This window comes from Erinaceus europaeus, chromosome X, assembly GCF_950295315.1.
Source record: "Erinaceus europaeus chromosome X, mEriEur2.1, whole genome shotgun sequence".
Taxonomy (NCBI): Eukaryota; Metazoa; Chordata; class Mammalia; order Eulipotyphla; family Erinaceidae; genus Erinaceus; species Erinaceus europaeus.
The window spans coordinates 71194404-71219418 of record NC_080185.1 but is presented as its reverse complement, the minus strand read 5'-3'; the positions used below and the strand labels follow the sequence as shown (position 1 = coordinate 71219418).

Below are 25015 nucleotides of genomic sequence, written 5' to 3'. Positions count from 1 at the left end.
ATACCATTTTACCCCTGAGAGAGTGGCTTACATTAACAAATTAGGAAATGACAGGTGTTGGAAAGATTATGGAGAAAAAGTAACTCTGCTACACTGCTGGTGGGAGTACAAACTGGTACAGACCCTTTAGAAGACTGTATGGTCAGTCCATCAACAAATAAAAGTGGGATTTGATCCAGCAATACCAGTCTTAGGCATTTATCCAATGGACACTCAAACACTAATTAGAAGGGACATATTCATCCCTATGTTAATAGCTGCATTATTTACAATAGCCAAGGAGTGGAAGCAACTTAAATGCTCATCAACAGGTGTCTGGCTAAAGAAGTTATGACATAGTGGTCCAGGAGGTGGCACAGTGGATGAAGCATTGGACTGTCAAGCGTGAGGTCCTGAGTTCAATCCTCAGCAGCACATGTACCAGAATGCTGTCTGGTTCTTTCTCTTCTCCTATCTTTCTCATTAATTAATAAATAAAATCTTTAAAAAGTGGTCCGGGATGGTCCAGGAGGTGGCGCAGTGGATAAAGCATTAGACTCTAAAGCATTAGACTCTAATGCTTTAGGGCCTGAGTTCAATCTCTGGCAGCACATGTACCAGAGTGATGTCTGGTTCTTTTTCTCTCTATTCCTGTCTTTCTCATTGATAAAACCTTTTTTAAAAAAAGTGGTCTGGGAAGTGGCGCAGTGGATAAAGCATTGAACTCTCAAGAATGAGGTCTTGGGGATCAGATGGTAGCGCAGCGGGCTAAGCTCAGGTGGCGCAAAGTGCAAGGAGCGGCGTAAGGATACTGGTTCGAATCTCCGGCTCCCCACCTGCAGGGGAGTCGCTTCGCAAGCAATGAAGCAGGTCTGCAGATGTCTGTCTTTCTCACCTCCCTCTGTCTTCCCCTCCTCTCTCCATTTCTCTCTGTCCTATCCAGCAATGACTACATCAATAACAACAACAATAATAACAACAACAACAATAAAAAAACAAGGGCAACAGAAGGGAAAATAAAATAAATATTAAAAAATTTATATATAGATATAATGAGGTCTTGAGTTCAATCCCCAGCAGCACATATATCAGAGTGATGTCTGGTTCTTTCTCTCTCCTCCTATCCTTCTCATTAATAAATAAATAAAAAATCTTAAAAAAGTTATGATATATATATTCCATAGAATGCTACTCTGCAATAAAAAAATGATATTGAGTCCTTTGGGACAAACTGATTGGAACTGGAGGTGATTTTGCTTAGAAAAATAAGTAAAGAGATGAAAGACAACTACCAGATGGTTTCACTCATACGTGGAATCTAATGATCTGGTTCACATGAACTTGCCATAAATAAATAAATACATAAGTAAATAAGTAAGTAACAGAAGCAAGCAAACTATTTCTAAAACTTGTGAGAACTATGGTGGTTATTTTCGTTATTTGGGACGATGGGGAAAAGAACTTTGGTGCTGTGTGTGGTGTGGAATCTTAAAGTCTTGTAACATACTATTAATAATAACAAAAATTAAATAAAGCACATTTATAAGGGATAATTGATTTACAGAAATACTTTACATAGTTAACATATACAACTTTATGAGTTTGATGATAAGTATATGCTTGTGAAACCACTATCACAATCAAGGCCAGTAGTTAGCTTTTACTTTTGTTTTTTTAAACAAAAAAAGTCTTTTTAATAAATGGTGTCAGAAAATTCTGTTCTGACATGCAGAAAAATAGAACAGGATCATCATATGTCACTGTGTACAAAAAGGAACTCAAAATGCATAAAGACTTAAAAGTTTGGAAAGGAGAACATGAAATACATAGAAGAAAACATTGTCAGAATACTCTATCATGTCTGTTTCAGAAATGACCTCAGAGACTTGAATCTGACAGCAAGGAAAAAAAAACTAAACAAATGGGATTACATCAAAATTAAAAACTTCTGTAGAGTGAAAGGGGTCATCACCAAAAAGTAAAATTATATTTAATGTGAAAAAGCCCCACATCAGACTAAGGATCCATAACCAAAATTTTACATAAAAATTTCACAAAACCCTGTAACAATAACAAAAAACTCATTAAAAATAGGGAAAATGTCTGAACAGGTTCTTCACCAAATAAGAGGTCAAATGGCCAATAGGCATAGGAAAAATTGCTAGAAGTCACTGAAAATTAGAGAAATACAAATCAAGATAACAACAGAAATATCATCTCTGTCCCTCTGTCTTTTTCTGTTTCACTTCTTGTTTTCTGTTCCCCCCCAACACACACTATCATATCTGTGTGGGAACCCCAGGATTCCCTGACTAGGGCCCTAGGTGATGGGGTGGCAAAGGATATGAACAGAACATTTACTACAAAAAAGATCCAAAAACAACAAGGGCAACAAAAGGAAAAATAAATAAATATTTAAAAAATAAAAAAGAAGAGATCCAAAAAGCCAACAAACATGAAAAATTGCTCCAGATCACTGATTGTCAGAGAAATGCAAATAAAGACAACAATGAGATGCACTTGCTTCTTAAGTTCCACCTATAAATGAGAACATCTGGTATGTGTTTTTCTCTTTTTGGCTTATCTGAAGTAACACAATGCTTCCAAGTTCTAAATATTTAATTCTTTTATAGACTTTAAAATATTGGTATGGAAGAATGTTCTGAACATGAAAATGTCGTTTATTATTCTTTTGATATTAGGTAAATGTTTGCAAGGATTGCTACCAAGTGAGATAAAATTTTTCAGTAATAATTGAAATGTACCTCGTACTTTCTTGAGTTATTTATTAAGGCAGTCTTAGAGAGGTCAAAAAACATGTGAAATAGATCAGTTGACTATAAATTGTTGAATTGCAACTGTGTATAGAATGGTAATTAGTGCAAGTCCTATCACAACTATTAGAACAAATGTATTTTCACTCATTTCTATTCTGGGATTTCCATCGTGCTCTTCGTTAGGGATGTTTCTCCCTTTTCCACCACTGTTTTTTCCAGACCTTGCATGTTTCTTATGAGTTGAGACAAGAGCACTAGGACTAAATGGTCCCCAGAGATCTTGTATCCCATCAGAATTCTGATATTGGTGTCCAGCACAAGTCTTGTAGTGATAATGTGAATTTGTATAAAAGCTGGAGAAGGAGGATGATGTATTTGGTTTCTTGTTAATCTAAAGGAAAATGAATAAATGAAAAATGGTATTTTAGCAAATATAATATTGTATGAAAATATATTCAAATAATATATATGATATATTCATAACCAAACAAAAAATTTGTACTCTCATAGATTCTAATGTTTTTGTTTTCTTTTTAAAATAAATTCCAGGAATCTTTTTGTTTTCAGACATGGTAAGCATAACAGGTTATTCATAGGTGTAACTCTAATGTATTATTTTAGTTATTTATTTACTTTGGATAGAGACAAAGAGAAATTGAGAGAAAGGAGAGAGAGAGAGAGAGAGAGAGAGAGAGAGAGAGAGAGAGAGAGAGATTTACAACAGTGCTTCACCACTCCTACAGCTTCCCTCCTGCAGGTGGTGGAGACCAGTGGATTGAATCAGTGCCCTTGTGCGTTGTAACATATGTGTTCTAGATGCGCCACCCCTAGTCCCTGCTCCAATGTCCTGAGAGTCCAGTACTGTTTATTTCTGTTCAATGTAAGAAATTACAGGTTTGGTCTAGGGAGATAGCATAAAGGTTATGCAAAAGACTCTCATTCCTGAGGCTTTGAGGTCCCAGGTTCAATCTCCAGAACCACCATAAACCAGAGCTGAATAGTGCTTTTTTTTTTTTTTTTTTTTTGGTAATTTTTATTTATTTATCTTCCCTTTTGTTGCCCTTGTTGTCTTTCTTTTATTATTGTTGTAGTTGATGTCGTCGTTGTTGGATAGGACAGAGAGAAATGGAGAGAGGAGGGGAAGACAGAGAGGAGGAGAGAAAGACAGACACCTGCAGATCTGCTTCACCGCCTGTGAAGCGACTCCCCTGCAGGTGGGGAGCCGGGGGCTCGAACCGGGATCCTCATGCCTGTCCTTGCACTTAGCGCCACCTGCGCTTAACCCGCTGCGCAACCGCCCGGCTCCCTGAATAGTGCTTTCATTGGTTTCTCTCTGCTTCTCTATCTTTCCTCTCTCTCTCTATTTCTCTCTCTAATCAATAAAATATAAAATATGTTAAGAGCATATACCTATTAATATTTAATTGCTTTTGATTTAGATGTACTTCCATTGTGGTCAGTAGAACCTAGAATTACAAAATTATTCAGTGATAAAAAGTTAGTAAGGTGGTCTGGGAGGTTTTAGCATTGGACTTTCAAGCATAAGTTCCTGAGTTCACTCCCCAGCAGCACATGTACCAGAATGATGTCTGGTTCTTTCTCTCTCTCTTTCGGGGTCTCTTTCTCCTTCTCCGGCAGGTTGGTTCTCCAGGGGAAAGGTAACGGGCTGGTTCTTTCTCGCTCACGACAGGGGTGACACGAAGTAAAAGACACCAGGGGACTCTTAGCGTGCCTAGAACCTGAGTCCTTAGAATCCCAGAATCCTAGAGTCCCCTTATTAGCAAAGTGGACAGAGTTAAATAGAAAAGCAATGAAGTTAATTATTGTTGAAATATGATAGAAATTACAGGTTTCTTAACAGTCAGCATGCCTTTAAGGTAGGGGGCTGGTATGACAGGAATTGATGAGATACAAGACAGTTATTCTCCATAACACAAGCAACTTAATTATCCAAAGGTATTTGAGAGAAGCATAGGGGTTAAACCTGTAGGGTGAGACAGAAAGAAGATGGATATCAAAAGGCCATATAGTTTGGAATTTCTCTTGTCTGGGGTCTGAGGTGTGTGATGAAGTGTGTGATAAGGTGTGTTCTTCTGTGATCAGAAGGTGACTTTGAATAAGTGAATCTGTGGCCATGTGGCCTGCAGTTAATGGAGAGAAGTATTGGAGTTACTGTGGGCCTGAGAGTCAAGAAGGAAAGAACCAAGTCTGAGTTTCCGCCCTTATGCTCACCTCGGTTGAGAGACTTACCAAGAGGTTATCTTCTCAGACCTCCATCTAAAGATGGGGGTGGTTCTCCCTAAGATCTATCAGGCTTACACATGTTCCCAACATCTCTCCTCCTGTCTTTCTCATTGATATATATATGTTAGTAAGCTAACTGTCCCCAAATGCATGTTATATCCATAAAATTTTGGGACTAGGTAAGACTTTTGCATCAAATTTAGTTACTTTAAATGTTCTTAAAGAAAAATCTTATTCCTTAACAAAAGCCTAAATTTATAGAATATGAAACAACATTTTAAAGAACAATTTTGCAAGAATTTACCATGTTAGTTCCCTTTTTGTTAATGAAGTAAAGTCTGTAAGCAATGGGATCTCCTTTTATCGGCTCCAGAGTCTCCCATTTAACCTCACAGGCATTGCTATTAAGTTGATCTAATTTAGGTGCTGAAAAAAAAAGCAAGGTATTAGTGTACAGAATTCAAATTTTCGTGTATAAGTTGAAATCTGCCTACAATGTTTCATGATCATGAAAAAGAGACTTATGTACACCACTGGCCAAGTAAACAAAAATGAAAATAAATCAGTGAGATTACATTAAGCTGAAAAGCTTCTGGACAGTGAAAGAAACCATCACTTAAGCAAAAAGACAGAGACTTCCAAAGGCATGACTATGGAATAACAACAGTCACACATTTGCTTCCTTAAACTAGAAAAGACAACAGAAAAGTCACTGAAACCTCCTCAAATCACATCTAGAATTTCTGAAAAAACACACTTAGCCACAGGTGGGTGTAGGCATGAGTGGCCAGTGGGCAGAGATTCTAAGTACAGAAGATGGCATGTATGTTGACAGTCAGCATCATCTTAGTAGCTATATAAAGGAGGACATTGCTGCGTGCAGGAAGGCAGGGAATTTCTGGACCCTTAAACTATGACCTCAGGGGTCAGGTGGTAGCACAGTGGGCTAAGCGCACTTAGCCCGAAGTGCAAGGACCGGCATATGGATCCTGGTTCAAGGCCCCAGCTCCTCACTTGCAGGGGAGTCACTTCATAAGCGGTGAAGCGGGTCTGCGGGTGTCTATCTTTCTCTCCCCTCCTTTGTTTTCCTCTCCTCTCTCGATTTCTCTCTGTCCTATCCAGCAACAACAGCATCAGTGGCAACAATAACAATAATGACAACAACAAGGGCAGCAACAAGGTCAACAAAATGAGAAAAAAAATAGCCTCCAGGAGCAGTGTATTCAGAGTGCAGGCACCAAGCCCCAGCAATAACCCTAGAGGCAAAAACAAACAAACAAACAAAAAACTATGACCTCAGAGACATCAGGATATTGAATTGCAGAGGCTAGGTGGTGGCTCACTGGGTTGGGTGCACTTGTTACCATGCATAAAAATCCAGGTTCAAACCCCAGCCCCCACCTGGGGTTGGGGGAGGGAAGCTTCATGCTGTAAGTGTCTCTATTTCTCTCTCCTTTTCTACCATGCCGTCACCCTCTATTTATCTTTGTCCTATCAAATAATAATATAAAAAGATTTGCTAGGACATTAAACTGCTTTCAAGAACTCACTAAAGTGTCAGAGAAGAAAACCTCACTAACAACTAAAGCCTTGTGGTCTTTCCTTACCCGACAGAGCACTCACTATAGGTTCCCTCACAACTGGCTAGACTAGTACATCCTCCTTCTTCTAGCCTTCAGAAGAAAAGAGTATGTCCACACTGTCAATTCTCAGAGACCTAGCCATATAAAGCCATCTACATGAAAAGGATGATAGAGATTAACAAGTGGAAATCAGAAAATACAGCCATAAAACAAAAACTAGAAAGGCCATATGTAAGCTCTACATATCAATAATTGTTGTGACCCCAACAGGAGTTTGGAACTATTAGCATATGAATGACATCAGCCTGAGGCTGGGACACAAGGGAAGGTATAAAAGGAATGGACTTGGGAGTCCGGTGGTAGTGCAGCTGGTTAAGCTCAGGTGGCGCAAAGTGCAAGGACCAGCGTAAGGATCCCGGTTCGAGCCCCCAGCTCTCCACCTCCAGGGGAGTCGCTTCACAGGCAGTGAAGCAGGTCTGCAGGTGTCTATCTTTCTCTCCCCATCTCTGTCTTGCCCTCCTCTCTCCATTTTTCTCTGTCCTATCCAACAACATCAATAACAACAACAACAATAACTACAACAATAAAACAACAAGGGTAACAAAAGGGAAAATAAATGTAAAAAAAAGAGTATGCTAGGTCCATAAAGTCTGAGTATAGTTATCAAAAGTCTAGTCCCATAAGATAAACAATTATCAGCTGAGGTATAGGTTGCTCATGGCTGTAGAGAGGTCTTAAAAGTTTATCGGCTAGCAGAGTCACACGTGTTCAGTTCCCAGAAGAAGTAGCCATACCTGGATACCTGAAGCACCTTCACTGAGAAGCAGCAGCCAAAGCCTGCTCCAAGTCCTTTTTTTGATATTTATTTATTTATTCCCTTTTGTTCCCCTTGTTTTATTTTTGTAGTTATTATTGTTTTTGTTATTGATGTTGTTGTTGGATAGGACAGAGAGAAATGGAGAGAGGAGGGCAAGATAGAGATGGGGAGAGAAAGATAGACACCTGCAGATCTGCTTCACTGCCTGTGAAGTGACTCCCCTGGAAGTGGGGAGCTGGGGGCTCGAACAAGGATCCTTATGCCTGGTCCTTGTGCTTTGCGCCACGTGCACTTTGTGCCACGTGTGCTTAACCTGCTGCACTGCTGCCCAACTCCCACTAGTGTACTCTTAACCTCTGATGATAATTGCTTATTTTGCCTTTTACCTGTTTCACCCTAATAAAACCTTCTATTATTTAAACCTGTTCTCAGTTCCCCGCTGTGAATCCTTTTACACGCCGCAGCCACTCTAACCCCTTTTAAGTTAAAAATTACAACAATTATTCTAAACGTGAATAATCTGAATTAACCAATTGAAAGACATAGTGGTAGGATGAATTTAAAAAACACACACCAAAATTCTATATAAATAAGAAACTTACATTTTATATGAAGACAAAGGTATTTTCTTTTTTTAATTTTTTGTTTTATTTATTATTGGATAGAGACAGTGAGAAATTGAGAAGGGAGGGGGAGATGGAGAGGGAGAGAGACAGAGAGACACCTGCAACACAGCTTTACCAGTCATGAAGCTTTCCCCATGCACGTGGGGACCAGGGGCTTGAACCTGGATCCTCATGCACTGTAATGTGTGCACTTAACCAGATGCATCACTGCCTGGCCCGACAAAGGTAGTTTCAGGATGAAAGGCTAGAAAAAGACACTTCAAATCAATATAATAATATGGAGAAAAAGGCAAGAACTGTTATTCTCATACCAGATGAATTAGACTTTCAGTAGAATAAAAATAATTAGATATCTGCCCCCATACCTATGGACATCTAATTTTCGACACTGGTACCCAGACTATTAAATGGGGGAAAGGAGAGTTTCTTCAGCAAATGGTATTGGAAAAATTGGGCTGAAACATGCAGAAGAATGAAGCTGAACCACTATATTTCACCAAACACGAAAGTAAATTCCAAATGGATCAAGAACTTGGATGTTAAGCCAGAAATTATCAAATACTTAGAGGAAAATATTGCCTGCACTCTTTTCTATTTATTTTTTCCCCATTTTATTGGATAGGAAAGAAATAAATCAAAAGAGGAGGAGGAGATAGAGAGGAAGAAAGAAAGATACGTGCCTGCAGATTTGTTTCACCACTCATAAACTGACCCCTCTGCATGTGGGGAGCCAGGGGCATTAACCTGGATCTCTGTGTAGGTCCTTGTACTTGATATTATGTACACTTAACCGGGTGCACCATCACCCAGCCCCCCTCCATCTAAATTTTATAGGCATCTTCAATCATATTGGATCTTTAATCCAACTGCAAGGAAGACTAGAACAACACTAAACCAATGGGACTACATCAAATTAAAAAGCTGCACATCAAAAGAAACCACTACCCAAATAAAGACACCCTTACAGAATGGAAGATGTTTACATGACATACATCAGACAAGAGGCTAATAAGCAAAATATATAAAAAGCTCACCAAACTCAGCAACAAGAAAACAAATGACCCCATTCAAAAATGGGGAGAGGATATGAACAGAATATTACCTATAGAAGAGATCCAAAAGGCCAACACACCTATGAAAAAATGCTCCAAGTCATTGATTGTCAGAGAAATGAAAATAAAGACAACAATAAGTGGTTGGGGAGGTGGTGCAGTGGATAAGGCACTGGATTATCAAGCATGAGGTCCTTAGTTCAGTCCCCAGTAGCACATGTACCAGAGTGATGTCTGGCTCTTTCTCTCTCCTACTATTCCCATCAATAAATGAATAAAATGTATTTTTTAAAAAGACAATAATGAAATACCACTTCACCCCTGTAAGGATGTCATACATCAAAAAAAGGACAGCAACAACAAATGCTGGAGAGGTTGTGGGTACAAAGGAACCCCCTTGCACTGCTGGTGGGAATTAAATAGGTTCAACCCCTGTGGAGAGCAGTCTGGAGAACTCTCAGAAGGCTAGAAATGACCTGACAATTCCTCTCCTGGAAATAATCCTAAAGAACCAAACACATCCATCCAAAAAATCTGCATATACCTATGTTCATAGCAACAAAATTTGTAATAGCCAAAACATGAAAGCAACTCAGGTGTCCAATAACAGATGAGTGGCTGAGAAAGTTGGGGTATATATACATAATGGAACACTACTCAGCAATTAAGAATAATGAATCCCCCTTCTTCACCCCATCTTGGATGGAGCTTGAAGGAATCAAGTGAGATAAGCAAGAAAGAAAAGGATGGATATGGGATAATCTCACTCATGGACAGATCTTGAGAAATAAGAACAGAAAGGAGAAACACAAAGTGTATCTTGGACTGGGTTTGTGTACTGGGTTTGTAAAGAACTCTGGTGGGGGCTGGGGATTTCAGGTCCTGGTGCATGATGGTTGAGGAGGATGTTGGTTGTGGGTGAGAGTGTTTTGTGGAAAACTGGAAAATTTTACACATGTACCAACAACTGTATTTACTATAAGTCATTAATAACCCCCAAATAATAATAGATAAAAAATGAAGTTATGGCATAAATGTATAATGAACTACTATACAGCTGTAAGAAATGGCAATATAGGGGAGTCGGGCAGTGGTGCAGCGGGTTAAGTGCAAGTGGCAGGAAGCGTAAGGACCCTGGTTTGAGCCCCTGGTTCCCCACCTGCAGGGGAGTCCCTTCACAGGTGGTGAAGCAGGTCTGCAGGTGTCTGTCTTTCTCTCCCCCTCTCTGTCTTCCCCTCCGCTCTCCATTTCTCTCTGTCCTATCTAATAACAACGACATCAATAACAACAATAACTACAACAACAATAAAAAACAACAAGGGCAACAAAAGGGAAAAATAAATAAATATTAAAAAATTAAAAAAAAGAAACGGCAATATATTTTCCTTTGCTACAATACCAATGAAAATAGAGTGGTTTTGTTGAGGCAAACTCAAGGGAGGATAGATACTGGATGATCTGATTCACAGATGTGATCTAAGAAACAAGGCAAATTATACTACAGGATGAATCCTCAGTGGGATGTGGTCTACTGTATTAGGTATGGGGACTCAGAATGGGGAAGGAAGAGCACTAAAGAGAGGTTGGTCCTCCCTCCTAGCACTTTGGATTTGTTTGTAAATTTCCATTGCCCATGGGGCTTCACATCCAACCATCAATGTCACAGCAGTGCTGCTGTCATCTAAGCGGCATTGTCCAAAACAGTAACTACTAGCTAAAAATAACCTTTAAATTTTAGTCACTTGAAGCTGAAAACAAAATAAACTCAGAACGAAACTAAGCAAAGCCAAAACTTAGTTAGCCTAACCCCAGAACCTGTGTATATGACCTAAGTTGGACAAAGAGGGATGGAATAATCAAGTATCCAATCAGCTAAAGACCTGATTGTCTGAAAAGTTATAAACTATTGCCTAATCCAAAACAACAAGAAAAAGAAGAAAAACAATACAAATGTCTCTCAGTAGAACTAATGGGATAAAGATTCATAAATACCGAGGAAAATTAGAGCACCATAATTTACTTCACTTTTCTTTGCTAATAAAGTGTTTGGGTGAAACAAAACAAAACACGAAAAGGTTGGAGATCTCAGTTCCTGTGGTTGAGCAAGACGGTAGTTTGGTTGAAAGTAAAACCTACTTACATGTATCTTTGGAAAATGTGTAAATATACCCTTGTGATAACAACAATCCTATAAATTAACATTTCTCCAATAAAGTGACAGTGAAGTTGGAAAAATGATATAAAAATATGGAGTTTCAGCTGAAAAAGAAAGAGGCTAACTAGGATACTATATAATAATAATCAAGGGATAATTTAATCAAGAGATAGAACCATCACTGATGTACATGCATTTAAAGTGGGTGTACCATTACTATTCAACATAGTGTTGGAAGTTCTTGCCATAGCAATCAGGTAGGACCAAGGAATTAAAGGGATACAGATTGGAAGAGAAGAAGTCAAACTCTCCCTATTTACAGATAACATGATAGTATACACAGAAAAACCTAAGGAATCTAGCAAGAAGCTTTTGGAAATCATCAGGCAATACAGTAAGGTGTCAGGCTACAAAATTAGTGGCATTCCTCTATGCAAACACTAAGCTAGAAGAAATTGAAATCCAGAAATCAATTCCTTTTACTATAGCAACTAAAACAATAAAATATCTAGGCGTAAACCTAACCAAAGAAGTGAAAGACTTGTATACTGAAAATGATGAGTCACTACTCAAAGAAATTGAAAAAGACACAAAGAAGTGGAAAGATATTCCAAGTTCATGGGTTGGAAGAGTTAACATCATCAAAATGAATATATTACCCAGAGCCATCTACAAATTTAATGCTATCCCCATCAAGATCCCAAGCACATTTTTTAGGAGACTAGAAAAAATGCTACAAATGCTTATCTGGAACCAGAAAAGACCTAGAATTGCCAAAACAATCTTGAGAAAAAAGAATAGAACCGTAGGCATCACACTCCCAGATCTCAAATTGTATTATAGGGCCATTGTCATCAAAACTGCTTGGTACTGGAACATGAATAGACACACTGACCAGTGGAATAGAATTGAGAATCGAGAAATGAGGCCCCACACCTATGTACATCTAATCTTTGACAAAGGGGCTCAGACTATTAAATGGGGAAAGCAGAGTCTCTTCACCAAATGGTGTTGGAAAAAATGGGTTGAAACATGCAGAAGAATGAAACTGAATCACTGTATTTCACCAAATACAAAAGCAAATTCCAAGTGGATGAAGGACTTGGATGCTAGACCACAAACTATCAGATACTTAGAAGAAAATATTGGCAGAACTCTTTTCCGCATGAATTTCAAAGACATCTTCAATGAAACGAATCCAATTACAAAGAAGACTAAGGCAAGTATAAACCTATGGGACTACACCAAATTAAAAAGCTTCACAGCAAAAAAAAAAAAACACTACCCATACCAAGAGACCCCTCACAGAATGGGAGAATATCTTTACATGCCAAACATCAGGCAAGAGTTTAATAACCAACATATATAAAGAGCTTGCTAAACTCAACAACAAGACAACAAATAACCCCATCCAAAAATGGGGGGAGGACATAGACAGAATATTCACCACAGAAGAGATCCAAAAGGCCGAAAAACACATGAAAAAATGCTCCAAGTCTCTGATTGTCAGAGAAATGCAAATCAAGACAACAATGAGATATCACTTCACTCCTGTGAGAATGTCATACATCAGAAAAGGTAACAGCAGCAAATGCTGGAGAGGGTGTGGGGTCAAAGGAACCCTCCTGCACTGCTGGTGGGAATGTCAATTGGCCCAACCTCTGTGGAGAACAGTCTGGAGAACTCTCAGAAGGCTAGAAATGGACCTACCCTATGACCCTGCAATTCCTCTCCTGGGGATATATCCTAAGGAACCCAACACAGCCATCCAAAAAGATCTGTGTACACATATGTTCTTGGCAGCACAATTTGTAATAGCCAAAACCTGGAAGCAACCCAGGTGTCCAACAACAGATGAGTGGCTGAGCAAGTTGTGGTATATATACACAATGGAATACTACTCATCTATTAAAAATGGTGACTTCACCGTTTTCAGCCGATCTTGGATGGACCTTGAAAAAATCATGTTGAGTGAAATAAGTCAGAAACAGAAGAATGAATATGGGATGATCTCACAGGCCGAAGTTGAAAAACAAGATCAGAAAAGAAAACACAAGTAGAACCTGAAATGGAATTGGCATATTGCACCAAAGTAAAAGACTCTGGGGTGGGTGGGTGGGTGGGGAGAATACAGGTCCATGAAGGATGATAAATGACATAGTGGGGGTTGTATTGTTAAATGGGAAACTGGGGAATGTTATTCATGTACAGACTATTGTATTTACTGTTGAATGTAAAAAATTAATTCCCCAATAAAGAAATAAATTAAAAAAAAGAATTCCCAGTTATAAATTTTAAGTGTTTTTTTTTTGCTCTATCTCTATCCCTATGGTGAAGCAGATAGCTGCTACTCCTTTTTTATTGTGTTGGGTAATTTTCTATGATTTATCTTCCCTCAACACCTTGAGGGCTTTTTAATTATATGTATATAAAGAAGAGAACTAGGGGGCAATAAGAGAGACTTTCTAATACTTTGAACATTGCCCAGGTATGGAAAATTTTCTGCTAAAATTTCTTTGAATGTGTTTTCTATTCTTCTCTCCCTGTCTTCTTCCTCAGGGGTCACAATAACTCTGATGCTCATCTTTACGATGCTGTACGCTGCTTCAGATTGAAGAACTTTTTTGATAAGAGAATAGAGAAAAGAGAAAGCAGTCACTAGGAAAGGAAAAATATTGGTCACACAGCAGGAAGGAACAAATTGGGGATGGACCACAAATTCTCTCCCTTATTGTCCAATAACTAATTCTAGATTCTGCCAAGCATTGAATTGATAGCCAGTGGCTTCAGAAAGATGAGCTCTTATCAGGAATCAGAGTGATATCCTTGGTCTTCTCCCACCTCAGGTAATGCGCTTGACTGATTCATTTCTAGTTTAGAGACAGCCATCATGAAGGGCTTTTTGAGTTAGAAGAATTTCTTTCTCACTCCTTTTCCACCCACTGGCTACATGTGTCTGTACTCACTTGTGGCTTAATGAGTTTCTGAAAAAATCCTGGCTATATTTTCTTGATTTTTCATCCCCCCCCCCTAGTTTATCAGGAGTACAATTTAAAATGGCACCGACTCCACAGCTACACCTCTGGAAGTCTATCTATAACTTCATTTAAGGTTTCTATTTACTTGTTGATTTTTATCTTGACCACCTGTATCTTGCTGTGAATGATGTGTTGAGGTCTCCAACTAATACTCTGCTGCTGTTGATGTCTCCCTTAAGGTCAGTAAATAATATATTATATATATAATATACATAATATATATATGTAACTTGGTGCATGCATATTGGGAGTACATATTATTAATGATGGTTAAGTCTTTTTATTTGCAAGCCATTTCTCTGCGAAGAAATTTGTCTGGCAATATTTTTGTCAAAACTCAAGCAAGAAACTTAGATATTCTTGGGACCCTAGGAACATGCCTAGAATGGACTTCCTAGCTTCTTGCCACCCTAAGATCCCTATTCTCATCAGTTCTACTCCTACTTTTTGTTTCCTGTTCATTAATCTTTTTGTCCCACTTTGTATCTTGCTGCCTTTCAGCCACCAAGTTGCAGATGCTTTCATGATTCTATCCTGACTTCTTTGGGCAGATGACCTAACTAATACGTCTTGGAACCTCACTGTTTCAGAGCTCTGCCCCACTAGGGAAAGACAGAAACCAGCTGGGGATATGGATTGACTTGCTAATGCCCATGTCCACTTGAGAAGTAATTACAGAATCAATAAATCTCACCTTCTGCACCCCAAAAATAATTTTGATCCATTCTCCCAGTGGGGGAGAATTGATAGGGGGGAGATGACCAGAGGGCTCTGAACTTCAACTTCATCAGGAACCAGAGAGAGAAGAGGAAAAAGGGAGGGACATTTGGTTGTAATAACAGGTGTATGTGTGACTTGAAAAGGAAGAGAAGATGGGCTCTTTAAAAAAAACTAGTATAGCCACAGGCCCTTTGGAATATAACTAAACTATGCCTACTAGCTATCTACAAAATGGAGACCCCTACAACTCTTCACCTGCGCTATTCCAGTTTTTAGGTTCATGATTAGTCAACAATTTGTTTGGCTTTATATGTTAACTCTCTTTTCAGCCACCATGTTCCAGATGCTAGCCAATCAGAATTCCCTGGACAGACGACCCCACCAATGTCCTGGAGCTCCACTTCCCCAGATCCCCATACTACTAGGGAAAGAGAGAGGCAGGCTGGGAGTCTGGATCGACCAGTCAACACCCATGTTCAGTGGGGAAGCAATTACAGAAGCCAGACCTTCCACCTTCTGCATCCCACAATGACTTTGGGTTCATACTCCCAGAGAGTTAAAGAATAGGAAAACTATCAAGGGAGGAGATGGGATATGGAGTTCTGTTGGTGGGAATTGTGTGGAGTTGTACTCCTCTTATCCTATGGTTTTGTCAGTGTTTTCTTTTTATAAAAAAAATCCCCAATATATACAGATATAGTCAGATGGTTGTAGAAATAATAGTTGACCTATATTTGCAGCCTTGAAAGAACTGCTGTAGCTTTGGAGTGGGGATCCAGATCTCTGGTGGTGGGATCGGTGTGGAGTTGTACCCCTGTTATCTTATAATTTTGTAAATCAATATTGATAATCAATAAAAAAGAAATGAATTTGTGTCTGAAATATATAAAACCTCTACAACACAAAGTTGTAAAAGCTAAATAAACTCATTGAAATGTGTACCTCCATATAGCTCCATCTTGAAATGGAACTGTTTATGCCAGTTTAAAGGCAAAATAATTTATGTCAATGTAATTTCTTGTAAAGTTTCCATGTATCATTAATGCTTCTTTTTTAAAAATAGAATTATTTATGGAGGATGGGCAACAGTGCACCCAGTAGAACACATGTTACAGTATTCAAGGCTTGGGTTCAAGTTCTTGGCCCCCGCCTGAAAGATGGGAAGCTTCACAATCAGTTAGGCAGTGCTGCAGGTGTCCTATCTAGCTATCATCTATCTATCTATCTATCTATCTATCTATCTATCTATCTATCATCTACATATGTATTATCTATCTATCTATCTATAGCTATCATCTATCAATCAGTCTTTCTATCATCTATCTATTATATTTCCCTTCCCTCACAATTTCTTTGTCTGTACCCAAAATAAAATAAAAAGTAAAATAATAAAAATATTTGTTAGTACCTTTAAAATATTTATTTATCTATTCAAATTTATAGGGCAGTGAGAAACCGAGAGAGAAAGAGGAGATAGAGAATGAGAAATATAGACCTACAGCACTGCTTTACCACTCATGAAGCTTCCTCTATGCAGGTCAGGACTGGGAAAGCTTGAATCCTGGTTCTTGTATATGGTAATCTGTGTTCTCAGCTGGATGTATCACAGTCCAGCTCCTTGATATTTTCTTCTAATTGTGGTTTTTATATTCAATATAATCTTAATTGGAGTAATCACAGTTTTTCAGATTGGACAGGCAGAGAGAGAAAGAGAAAGATAGGTAGAAAGAGAAATAGAGATGTACCTCCAGAGTTTTGGGATATGGATTGACCTGTCAATGCCCATGCTAGGCAAAAAAGCAATTACAGAAGCCAGAACTCCTATCTTCTGCACCCCCAAAGCAACCTTGATCCATACTCCCAGTGGGGGAGAAGTGATAGGATGAAGATAAAAGGACTCTAAATTCCAGCTCTATCGAGAGAGAGAGAGAGAGAGAGAGAGAGAAAAGGAGAGGGACATATGGAGGTAGTTATGTTTTCATGAGTGGCTTGGAGGGTAAGAAGATTGAATCAGGAGGAAAAGGGGGCAATTATATGTAACTGTGGCCAGATATTCGTAGAGATGATGGTTGGCCCATGTCTACTACCTCAGGGGAACTGTGGTGCATTGCAGTGGGGAGAGTGAAGATTCAGAATTCTGGTGTTGGGAATGGTGTGGATTCAAACCCCTATTGACATGTAATTCTATAATATAAAAAATAAAAAACCAGAAAACATATAGTTTACAATTAAAGTAATCTATATGGTGAAATATTTGATATACATATGGTTAAGACAATGCGCTATAATGCTGAAGGCAATTGGAAGATTTCTTCTCATTACCATTAAAACACAGAGGGCAGGTTGAATATAAAAATATAAGCATTACTTACCCGATCCAATTCTTACATGATGTGCATGGATCTTTTCCTTTATATATGGTTCTCTAGGGGATTCAGAATTATCTGGACAGGCAGTACATTTCACTTGTTTACTAGGATTATTTTTTCCTTTCATGTTACAGGTAGAATTCTGTTCGAATAACAGAGAGTGACTTGGCTGACCACTGGCAATAAATGTTTAGTTTTAAAAGTGCATATCTTGCAAACAATACTATAAAGAAAGTTATTTGAACTGTTATGAGAACGTAATGCAAAACAAGGCTTAGCTTAAATTAAAAGCGTTTATTTTTTCATCTTTAGTGAGGATTATACGTTTATATTAACATACAATGCGAATTTACAAATTATAAACACATACCCTGAACTTGTATGCAGTGTTTATTTGAAGATTTGTTATAGTGAATGCTAGGTCTTCTCCATTATATTTAGGTTTAAAATCCAACCCCTTGAAATTTAAGACAATGAATTTGGAAATCAGGCTGGCCTATATTCGGGTCCCGACTTCAATTTATTTTCCATCTGTATGCTCCTGAACCAGCCCCTTATTCTTTCTGAATGCTAGTTTCTCTATATTAAAAATGGAGATAATTTTGACTTTTAGGGATCCTTTTATTATAGTGTAATGAAGTAATGCACAAAAGAAACAGCATATTACTAATGCAGAATATTTTATAATGTTCATTGCTTTATTTCCTCATATGTGGTAGATAAAAGAAACAAAACAAATGAATAAATAAGGTAAAAATTCAACAAAATTTTGTACTATAAAAAAAGAAAGTTTGAGCTCCTGGCTCCCCACCTGCAGGGGAGTCGCTTCACAGGCGGTGAAGCAGGTCTGCAGGTGTCTATCTTTTTCTTCCCCTCTCTGTCTTCCTCTCCTCTCTCCATTTCTCTCTGTCCTATCCAACAACAACAATAATAACTATAACAACAAAACAATAAGGGCAACAAAAGGAAATAAATAAATAAATTTTTTAAAAAAGAAAGTATGGTGGGCCTGGGTGGTGGCACACCTGGTTGAGTGCACATGTTACAATGCACAAGGACTCAGGTTCGAGCCCCCAGTCCCCACCCACTGGGAAAAGCTTTGTGACTGGTAAAGCTGTGTTGCAGGTGTCTTTCTGTCTCTCTCCCTCTCTATCACCTCCTCCCTTCTCAATTTCTGGCTGTCTCTATCCAATAAATAAATAAATAAGGTAATACCCCCCCAAAAAAAAAAAGAAAGTGTAGTTACCAGAAGTGAGCCTTGGGGAGGGGGGGCAGGTTGCTGGGTTAGTTGGGTAAAAAGGATCAATAGTATGTTAAGGACAGAAACTAGACTTTTGGTGGTGGACATAATGTAATTTATACATATGTTGATGTGTAATTCTGTGTACCTAAAACCTAAATAATATAATAAGCCAATGTTGCTTCAATAAGCATTAAAGAAATGCTTTTTAAAATTTATGGTAAATATATATATAACAATATTTATAACTTTTTATGTTAACTAGCCTGTTCAGAGTAGATTTGGAAATTCATCCCAGCAAAAATCAGGACAAAAGCTCAGAAAAAGTCAAATAAACCAGAGATAATAAAATTTTTGGAGGTAGACTCTGAAAAACGAGTTCACATATTTGCCACTGAAATGAGAATACTCATGGAAGAAAACTCCAACAGAAATGGAAGAACGGGTGAGACTCTGAGAAACAACAGGAACCAAAACCAGAAAAGGGATTAAGAGACAATGAAAACACCACCAGAAACATGAATAATGACTTAAAGAGGAACAATACTCAAATCCTCAGTCTGTCGGAAGGAGAAGAAATAATCCAAGTGAGGAACACATACTGGATGAAATAATAGCAGACAACTTTCCCATAATGAGTAACTGGCAAGATATACAGATACAAAAAGTTCAGATAATACCAAATAGAATTGACCCATGGACAGACCAAGAAACATTGTAATTAAACTGGAGAAAATTGAAGATTAAAAAAAAGAAAGATACCAGGGCTGGTTAAGCACACATGGCGCAAAGCACAAGGACCCGGTAACAATCCTGGTTTGAGCCCCTGGCTGGGAAGGTCGCATCACAAGAGGTGAAGCAGGTCTGCAGATGTCTGTCTTTCTCTCCCCCTCTCTTTCTTCCACCCTCTCTTGATTTCTCTCTGTCCTAACAACAACAACAGCAATAACAATAACAATGACATTGTATAAATAAATTTTAAAAAACCCTATAACAACAATAAGGGCAACAAAATGGGAAAAATTATCTCCAGGAGCAGTGGATTCATAGTGCATGCACCAAGCCCCAGCGGTAACCCTGGAGGCAAAAAAAAAAAAAAAGATATTCAAAGCAGAAACCTAAGAACAATGACATATAGATATAAACCCATAAGGCTACCTGCAGATTTCTAAACAAAAACTAGAATGCTCTATGCCACCAGATTTTCATACAGATTGGATAGAGGGATAAAGACAATCTCAAAAAAGGGGGGTGGGAGATCAATTGAAAGAATCAATGATTGAGGGAAAAAAAAAGAATCAATGACAACCAAACCAGCTTTACAAGAAGTTTTAAAGGGAGTCTTATAAAAGCAAAGACATATCCAAACCCATATAAACCAATGGCACTGAAATATCTCAAATGTGTTGTTTCTTTAAATGCTAATGGTCTGAACTCAATCATCAAAAGCACAGAGTGGGGGGCCCGATGATGGTGCATTTGGTTACTTGCACATATTACCATGAGCAAGAACACAGGTTCAAGCCCTGATCCCCACCAGCAGTGGGAAAGCTTCACAAGTGGTGACACTGCTGCAGGTGTCACTCTGTCATTTCCTATCTATCACCTCTCCTTTTTCAATTTGTCTCTGTCCTATGAAATTAAATAAATAAAGTTAAAAAAAGAACATAGAGTAGGAGTGTGGAAAAATGAATGAAATGTGTTATCTACTGGAGACCCACTTGACATAACAGGACAAAAATAGGCTCAATATGAAAGGATGGAAAACCATTATACAAGCTAATGGACCTAAAAAAGGAAAAGAAAAAGAAAAGCAAGAACAGCTATACTCACATTTAATGCAATCAGCTTCAAAATAATTAAAGCAATAAAATATAAGATTGGTAGCTACATATTGCTCAAAGAATCAGTCAACCAAGAACTCACAATAATTAATGCCTATGCTCCAAATGAAGGGGCAGCAAAATAAATAAAATACTTACTGAGAGACTGAAGAAGATCCATTAACTACAATACAGTAATATTAACGAATTTTTTTTGCCCCCAGGGTTATTGCTGGGACTTGGTGCCTGCACTACGAATCCATTGCTTCTAGTGGGCAGCCGGGGGCTCCAACTGGGATCCTTGTGCAGGTCCTTGTGCTTCGTGTCATGTGCACTTAATCCGCTGTGCCAGTACCCAGCCACTGTATTAAAGGATTTTAACTCCCTACTCTTTCAAGCAGACAGATCAATCAAGCAGAAAATCAATAAGGACAAAGTAGAATTAAATGAAGAGATGGCTAAGTTAGACCCAGAAAATATATTGAGATCTCTTTACCTCAAGGAAATGGAATATATATTCTTCTTTAATTCACAGGGGTAGAACATATGCTAGGCCACAAAGTCTGCATATTTAAATTCAGAAGCATTAGAATCATTCCCAGAATTTTTGCATACCACAGTGGAATTAAACTAACATTCAGTAGCAACCAGGAAGTTAGAAAAAATACAAAAATGTGGAAATCCAGAAGTAAATTGTTTAATAACTACTGAGTTAAAGAGGAATTTAAAATGTTCTAGAAAACAAATGAAAATGAAGACAACACAAGCTATCAGAATATTTGGGCACAGCTAAAGCAGGACAGAGGAAAACACATTGCCACAGAGGCACACATCAGGAAGCAAGAAAAAAAACTGTGACCTGACTGCACTCCAGAAGAATTTCTTAATTAAAAGAATAACAAAATAAATTCAAAGCAAGCAGAAAGAGAAAAAAGTTAGTGTAGAAATAAACAACATTGGAAATAACAGTGACAAAAACAATATAAAATGAATCTAGGAGCTGGTTATTTGAAAAAGTGAACACAATTGACAAACGCCTGGCCAAACTCACTACAAAAAGGGGAGCGGACTCCAAAAACCTGTATCACAAATAAAAGGAGAGAAATAATAACAGACACATAATTACTGAATAAATTCAAAGTATCATGAAAGGCTTCTATGAACAACTGTAAGTCAGCAAACTAGAGAACCTGGAAGAGATGGATAAATTCTTAGAAGCATATCACCTCCCAAAACTAAACAAGGAGGGACTGGAAAACATGAATATACCAATACCAATTAGAGTTAAAACAATTGAAACAGTAATCAAAAACCTTTTCAACAACAGAAATCCAGACCCTGAAGGTTTTATAAATTAATTCTACAAAATCTTGCAAGAAGAGTTACTACCTATATTTATCAAGCTCTTACAAAATATCAATTACACAAGAATACTCCTTTTAAAGTCACTCTGATGCGCAAAGCAGATAAAGACACAACAACAAAAAAGAAAACTACAGACTGTTATCCTTGGTAAACACAGATGCTAAGATAGTCAACAAAATTTTAGCCAACCAGATATGGTAGGTAGTACCTTCAGAAGACTGTGTGTCATGACCAAGTAGGTTTTATACCAGGGATGCAAAGCTGTTTGAATACATGCATATCAATAAATGTGATCCACCACATCAACTAAGTAAAGTGAAAAATCATATGATTATTTCAGTAGATACATAGAAAGCATTTGACAAGATTCAACATCCTTTCATGGTCAAAACATTAAAAAGAATGGGGATAGATGGGAAATTCCTCAAATCAGCTGAGTCTATATACAACAAAATCACAGCAATCATCATACACAATGGTGAGAAATTGAAAGCTTTCACTCTTCAGTCAGCCCATTATCACCAATACTATGCAAAATAGTCTTGGAAGTTCTAGCCTGAGAAATAAATTTAAGGGATGCACATCCCTTAAATTAAAAAAAAAAAGTTAAGCTGTCACTATTTGCAGATGATATGATAATGTATTTAGAAATTCCTAAAATAGCCAGTAGAAAACTTCTGGAAATTGTTGAAAAATCTAGTAAGGTGGCAGACTAAAATACGAGGGGAGGGGTGGTGGTGCACTCGGTTAAGCCCACATATCACTATGCACAAAGGACGTGGGTTTGAACCCTTGCATCCCAACTGCAGAGAAGGCACTTCATGAGCGATAAAGCAGGTCTTCAGGTGTCTATCATTCTCTTTTCCTCTCTACCTCCCCTTCCCTCTCAATTTATCTGTCCTATCAAATAAAAACAAAATAGAAAGAAAGAAAAAAAAGAGGAAAAAATGGCCATCAGGATTCATAATGGTGGCACCAACCCCAGTGATAACCCTGGTGGCAATTAAAAGCAAAACAAAAAATATGCAAAAATCAGTGTTATTCTTCTATGTAAACATTAAACTCGAAGAAGAAATATGGAAATTGATCTCTTTTACTATAACATTAAGTACAATTAAATACCCTGGAATAAATTAACAAAGGCAGTGAAAGACCTGTATACCAAATGTCAAGAATCACTTTTCAAGGAAACAGAAAAAGATACAAAAGAATGTAACAACATCCTATGCTCATGGATAGGAAGAATTAACAACATTAAAATGACCCACCCAGAGCCATATGCTATTCCTATCTAGGTACCACCGAATTTCTTTAAAAGAATAGAACAAAAGCTTCAAAAGTATTTTTATGGAATCAGAAAATCCCTAGGGTTGCTATAGAAACTTGAGTGAAAAGAACAAGACTGGAGTCATCGCACTTCCTGACCCAAAATTATATCACTGGGTTACTGCCAAAGTTGCCTGGTAATGGAACCAAAATAGACACACAGACAGTAGAATTCAATTTAAAACCCAGAAATAAGCCTGCACTGCTATGGGCAAATAATTGTTAACAAGGGGCCCCAAAACATTAAATGGTGTAAGGAAAGTATTTTCAACAAATGATGTTGGGAAAATTGAGTTGAAACATACAGAATAATGAAACTTGACCTCCACATGTCACCATGCACTAAAGTCAAGTATAAGTGGGTCAAAAACATGAACATTAAGTTAGAAACTACCAAATACATAGACGAAACACTGACAGAGCAAGTGTCTTAAAAGACTCAAGTCTAACAACAACAACAACAAAAAGGGCAAAAATAAATCAATAGGACTACATCAAATTGAAAAACTTCTGCAAAGGGAACCATCACCAAAGCAGAAAGACACTCTATAGAATGGAGATTTACACTACACACTCCCAGACTGGGAACAGGAGAAGATGACTACAGGATCCAGAGACAAAAGGAAAAAAGGAAAGACATTCAGAAGCAATAATAGGTGTAGGTGTGACTTAGAAGTGAAGAACAGGTAGCATCATAGAAAAAAATGGGCAAAATTATAGATAAATAGACAGACATATAGTTCTAGAAATAAAGTCAACTGATATTTATCACTTTGGGAGAAAGACTGCAGTTTCGAGTGGAGGGATTGGGGACACAGAACTCTGGTGGTGGAAAGGGTATGCAATTGTACCCCTGTTATTTTATAATTTTATAAATCAATATTAAATCACTAATAATAAAAGATTTAAGAAATGGTGTAAATACATGGACAGAACCTTCACCAAGGAAGAGATCCAGAAGGCCAACAGACACATAAGAAAGTACTCCAAATCGGGAGTCAGGCGGTAGCACAGCGGGTTAAGCACATATGGCTCAAAGTGCAAGGATGGGCGGAAGGATCCTGGATAGAGCCCCTGGATCCCCACCTGCAGGGAAGTCTCTTCACACAAGCGGTAAAGCAGATCTGCAGGTGTCTATCTTTATCTCCCCCTCTCTGTCTTCCCTCCTCTCTCCATTTCTTTCCATCCTATCTAACATCAACAACAATAATAGCTACAACAACAATAAAAAAAAAACAAGGGCAACAAAAAGGAAATAAATCAATATCAAAAAAAGAAAGTACTCCAAATCACTGATTATCAGAGAAATTAAAATAAAAACAATGAAATAGCACTTTATACCAGTGAAGAATGTCATATATTAGAACAATAACAACAAAGGTTGGAAAGACTGTCAGGAAACATATACTTCCATATTGTTGGTTGGAATGTGACTTGGTCTAATCCTTGTGGAAAACAACCTGGAGATTTTGGGAACATTAGAAATGAACCTACTGTAATACCTAGCAATTTCTCTCCTTGGGATTTATCCATAGAAAATATAAACATATTTTCAAGGAGATTTATATATACCCATGATTATAGCAGCACAATTCATAGTAGCCAATACTTGGAAGCAATCTAAATGTCCAGTGACAAAATGAATGGTTAATAAAATTGTTGCATATATACAGAATTCAATACTATGTAGTTGCTAAAAATGATGAAGTTATCTCCTTTGCCACATTTTGGATGCAACTACAGATAAATGAGATAAGTAAAAACAAAAAAAAAAAGAGAAAGACAAATACTGAGTGATTTCATAAATGATACTTAAAGAACAAGGATAACAAGGGAAAACACAAAATGAAACATGGACTAGGTGTGATGTATTTCACTAAAGGAAAGGGGAAAGGACTTTT

The 25015-nt window shown here is 37.8% G+C and overlaps 1 protein-coding gene across 1 annotated transcript in view; it reads right to left on the bottom strand.

The window, feature by feature from the left end:
• Positions 1-2748: 2748 nt before the first annotated feature.
• LOC132535853 (fibronectin type III domain containing protein 3C1-like) overlaps positions 2749-25015 on the bottom strand; it is a 56620-nt gene continuing 34353 nt past the window's right edge. Inside the window, exons 10-12 of the mRNA XM_060183296.1 lie at positions 17364-17502; positions 5305-5426; positions 2749-3147 (exon numbers count right to left, since the gene is read on the bottom strand). Of these exons, the coding sequence (XP_060039279.1) occupies positions 2809-3147; positions 5305-5426; positions 17364-17502 (600 nt within the window). The 3' untranslated portion in view covers positions 2749-2808. The remainder of the gene's footprint in view (positions 3148-5304; positions 5427-17363; positions 17503-25015) is intronic.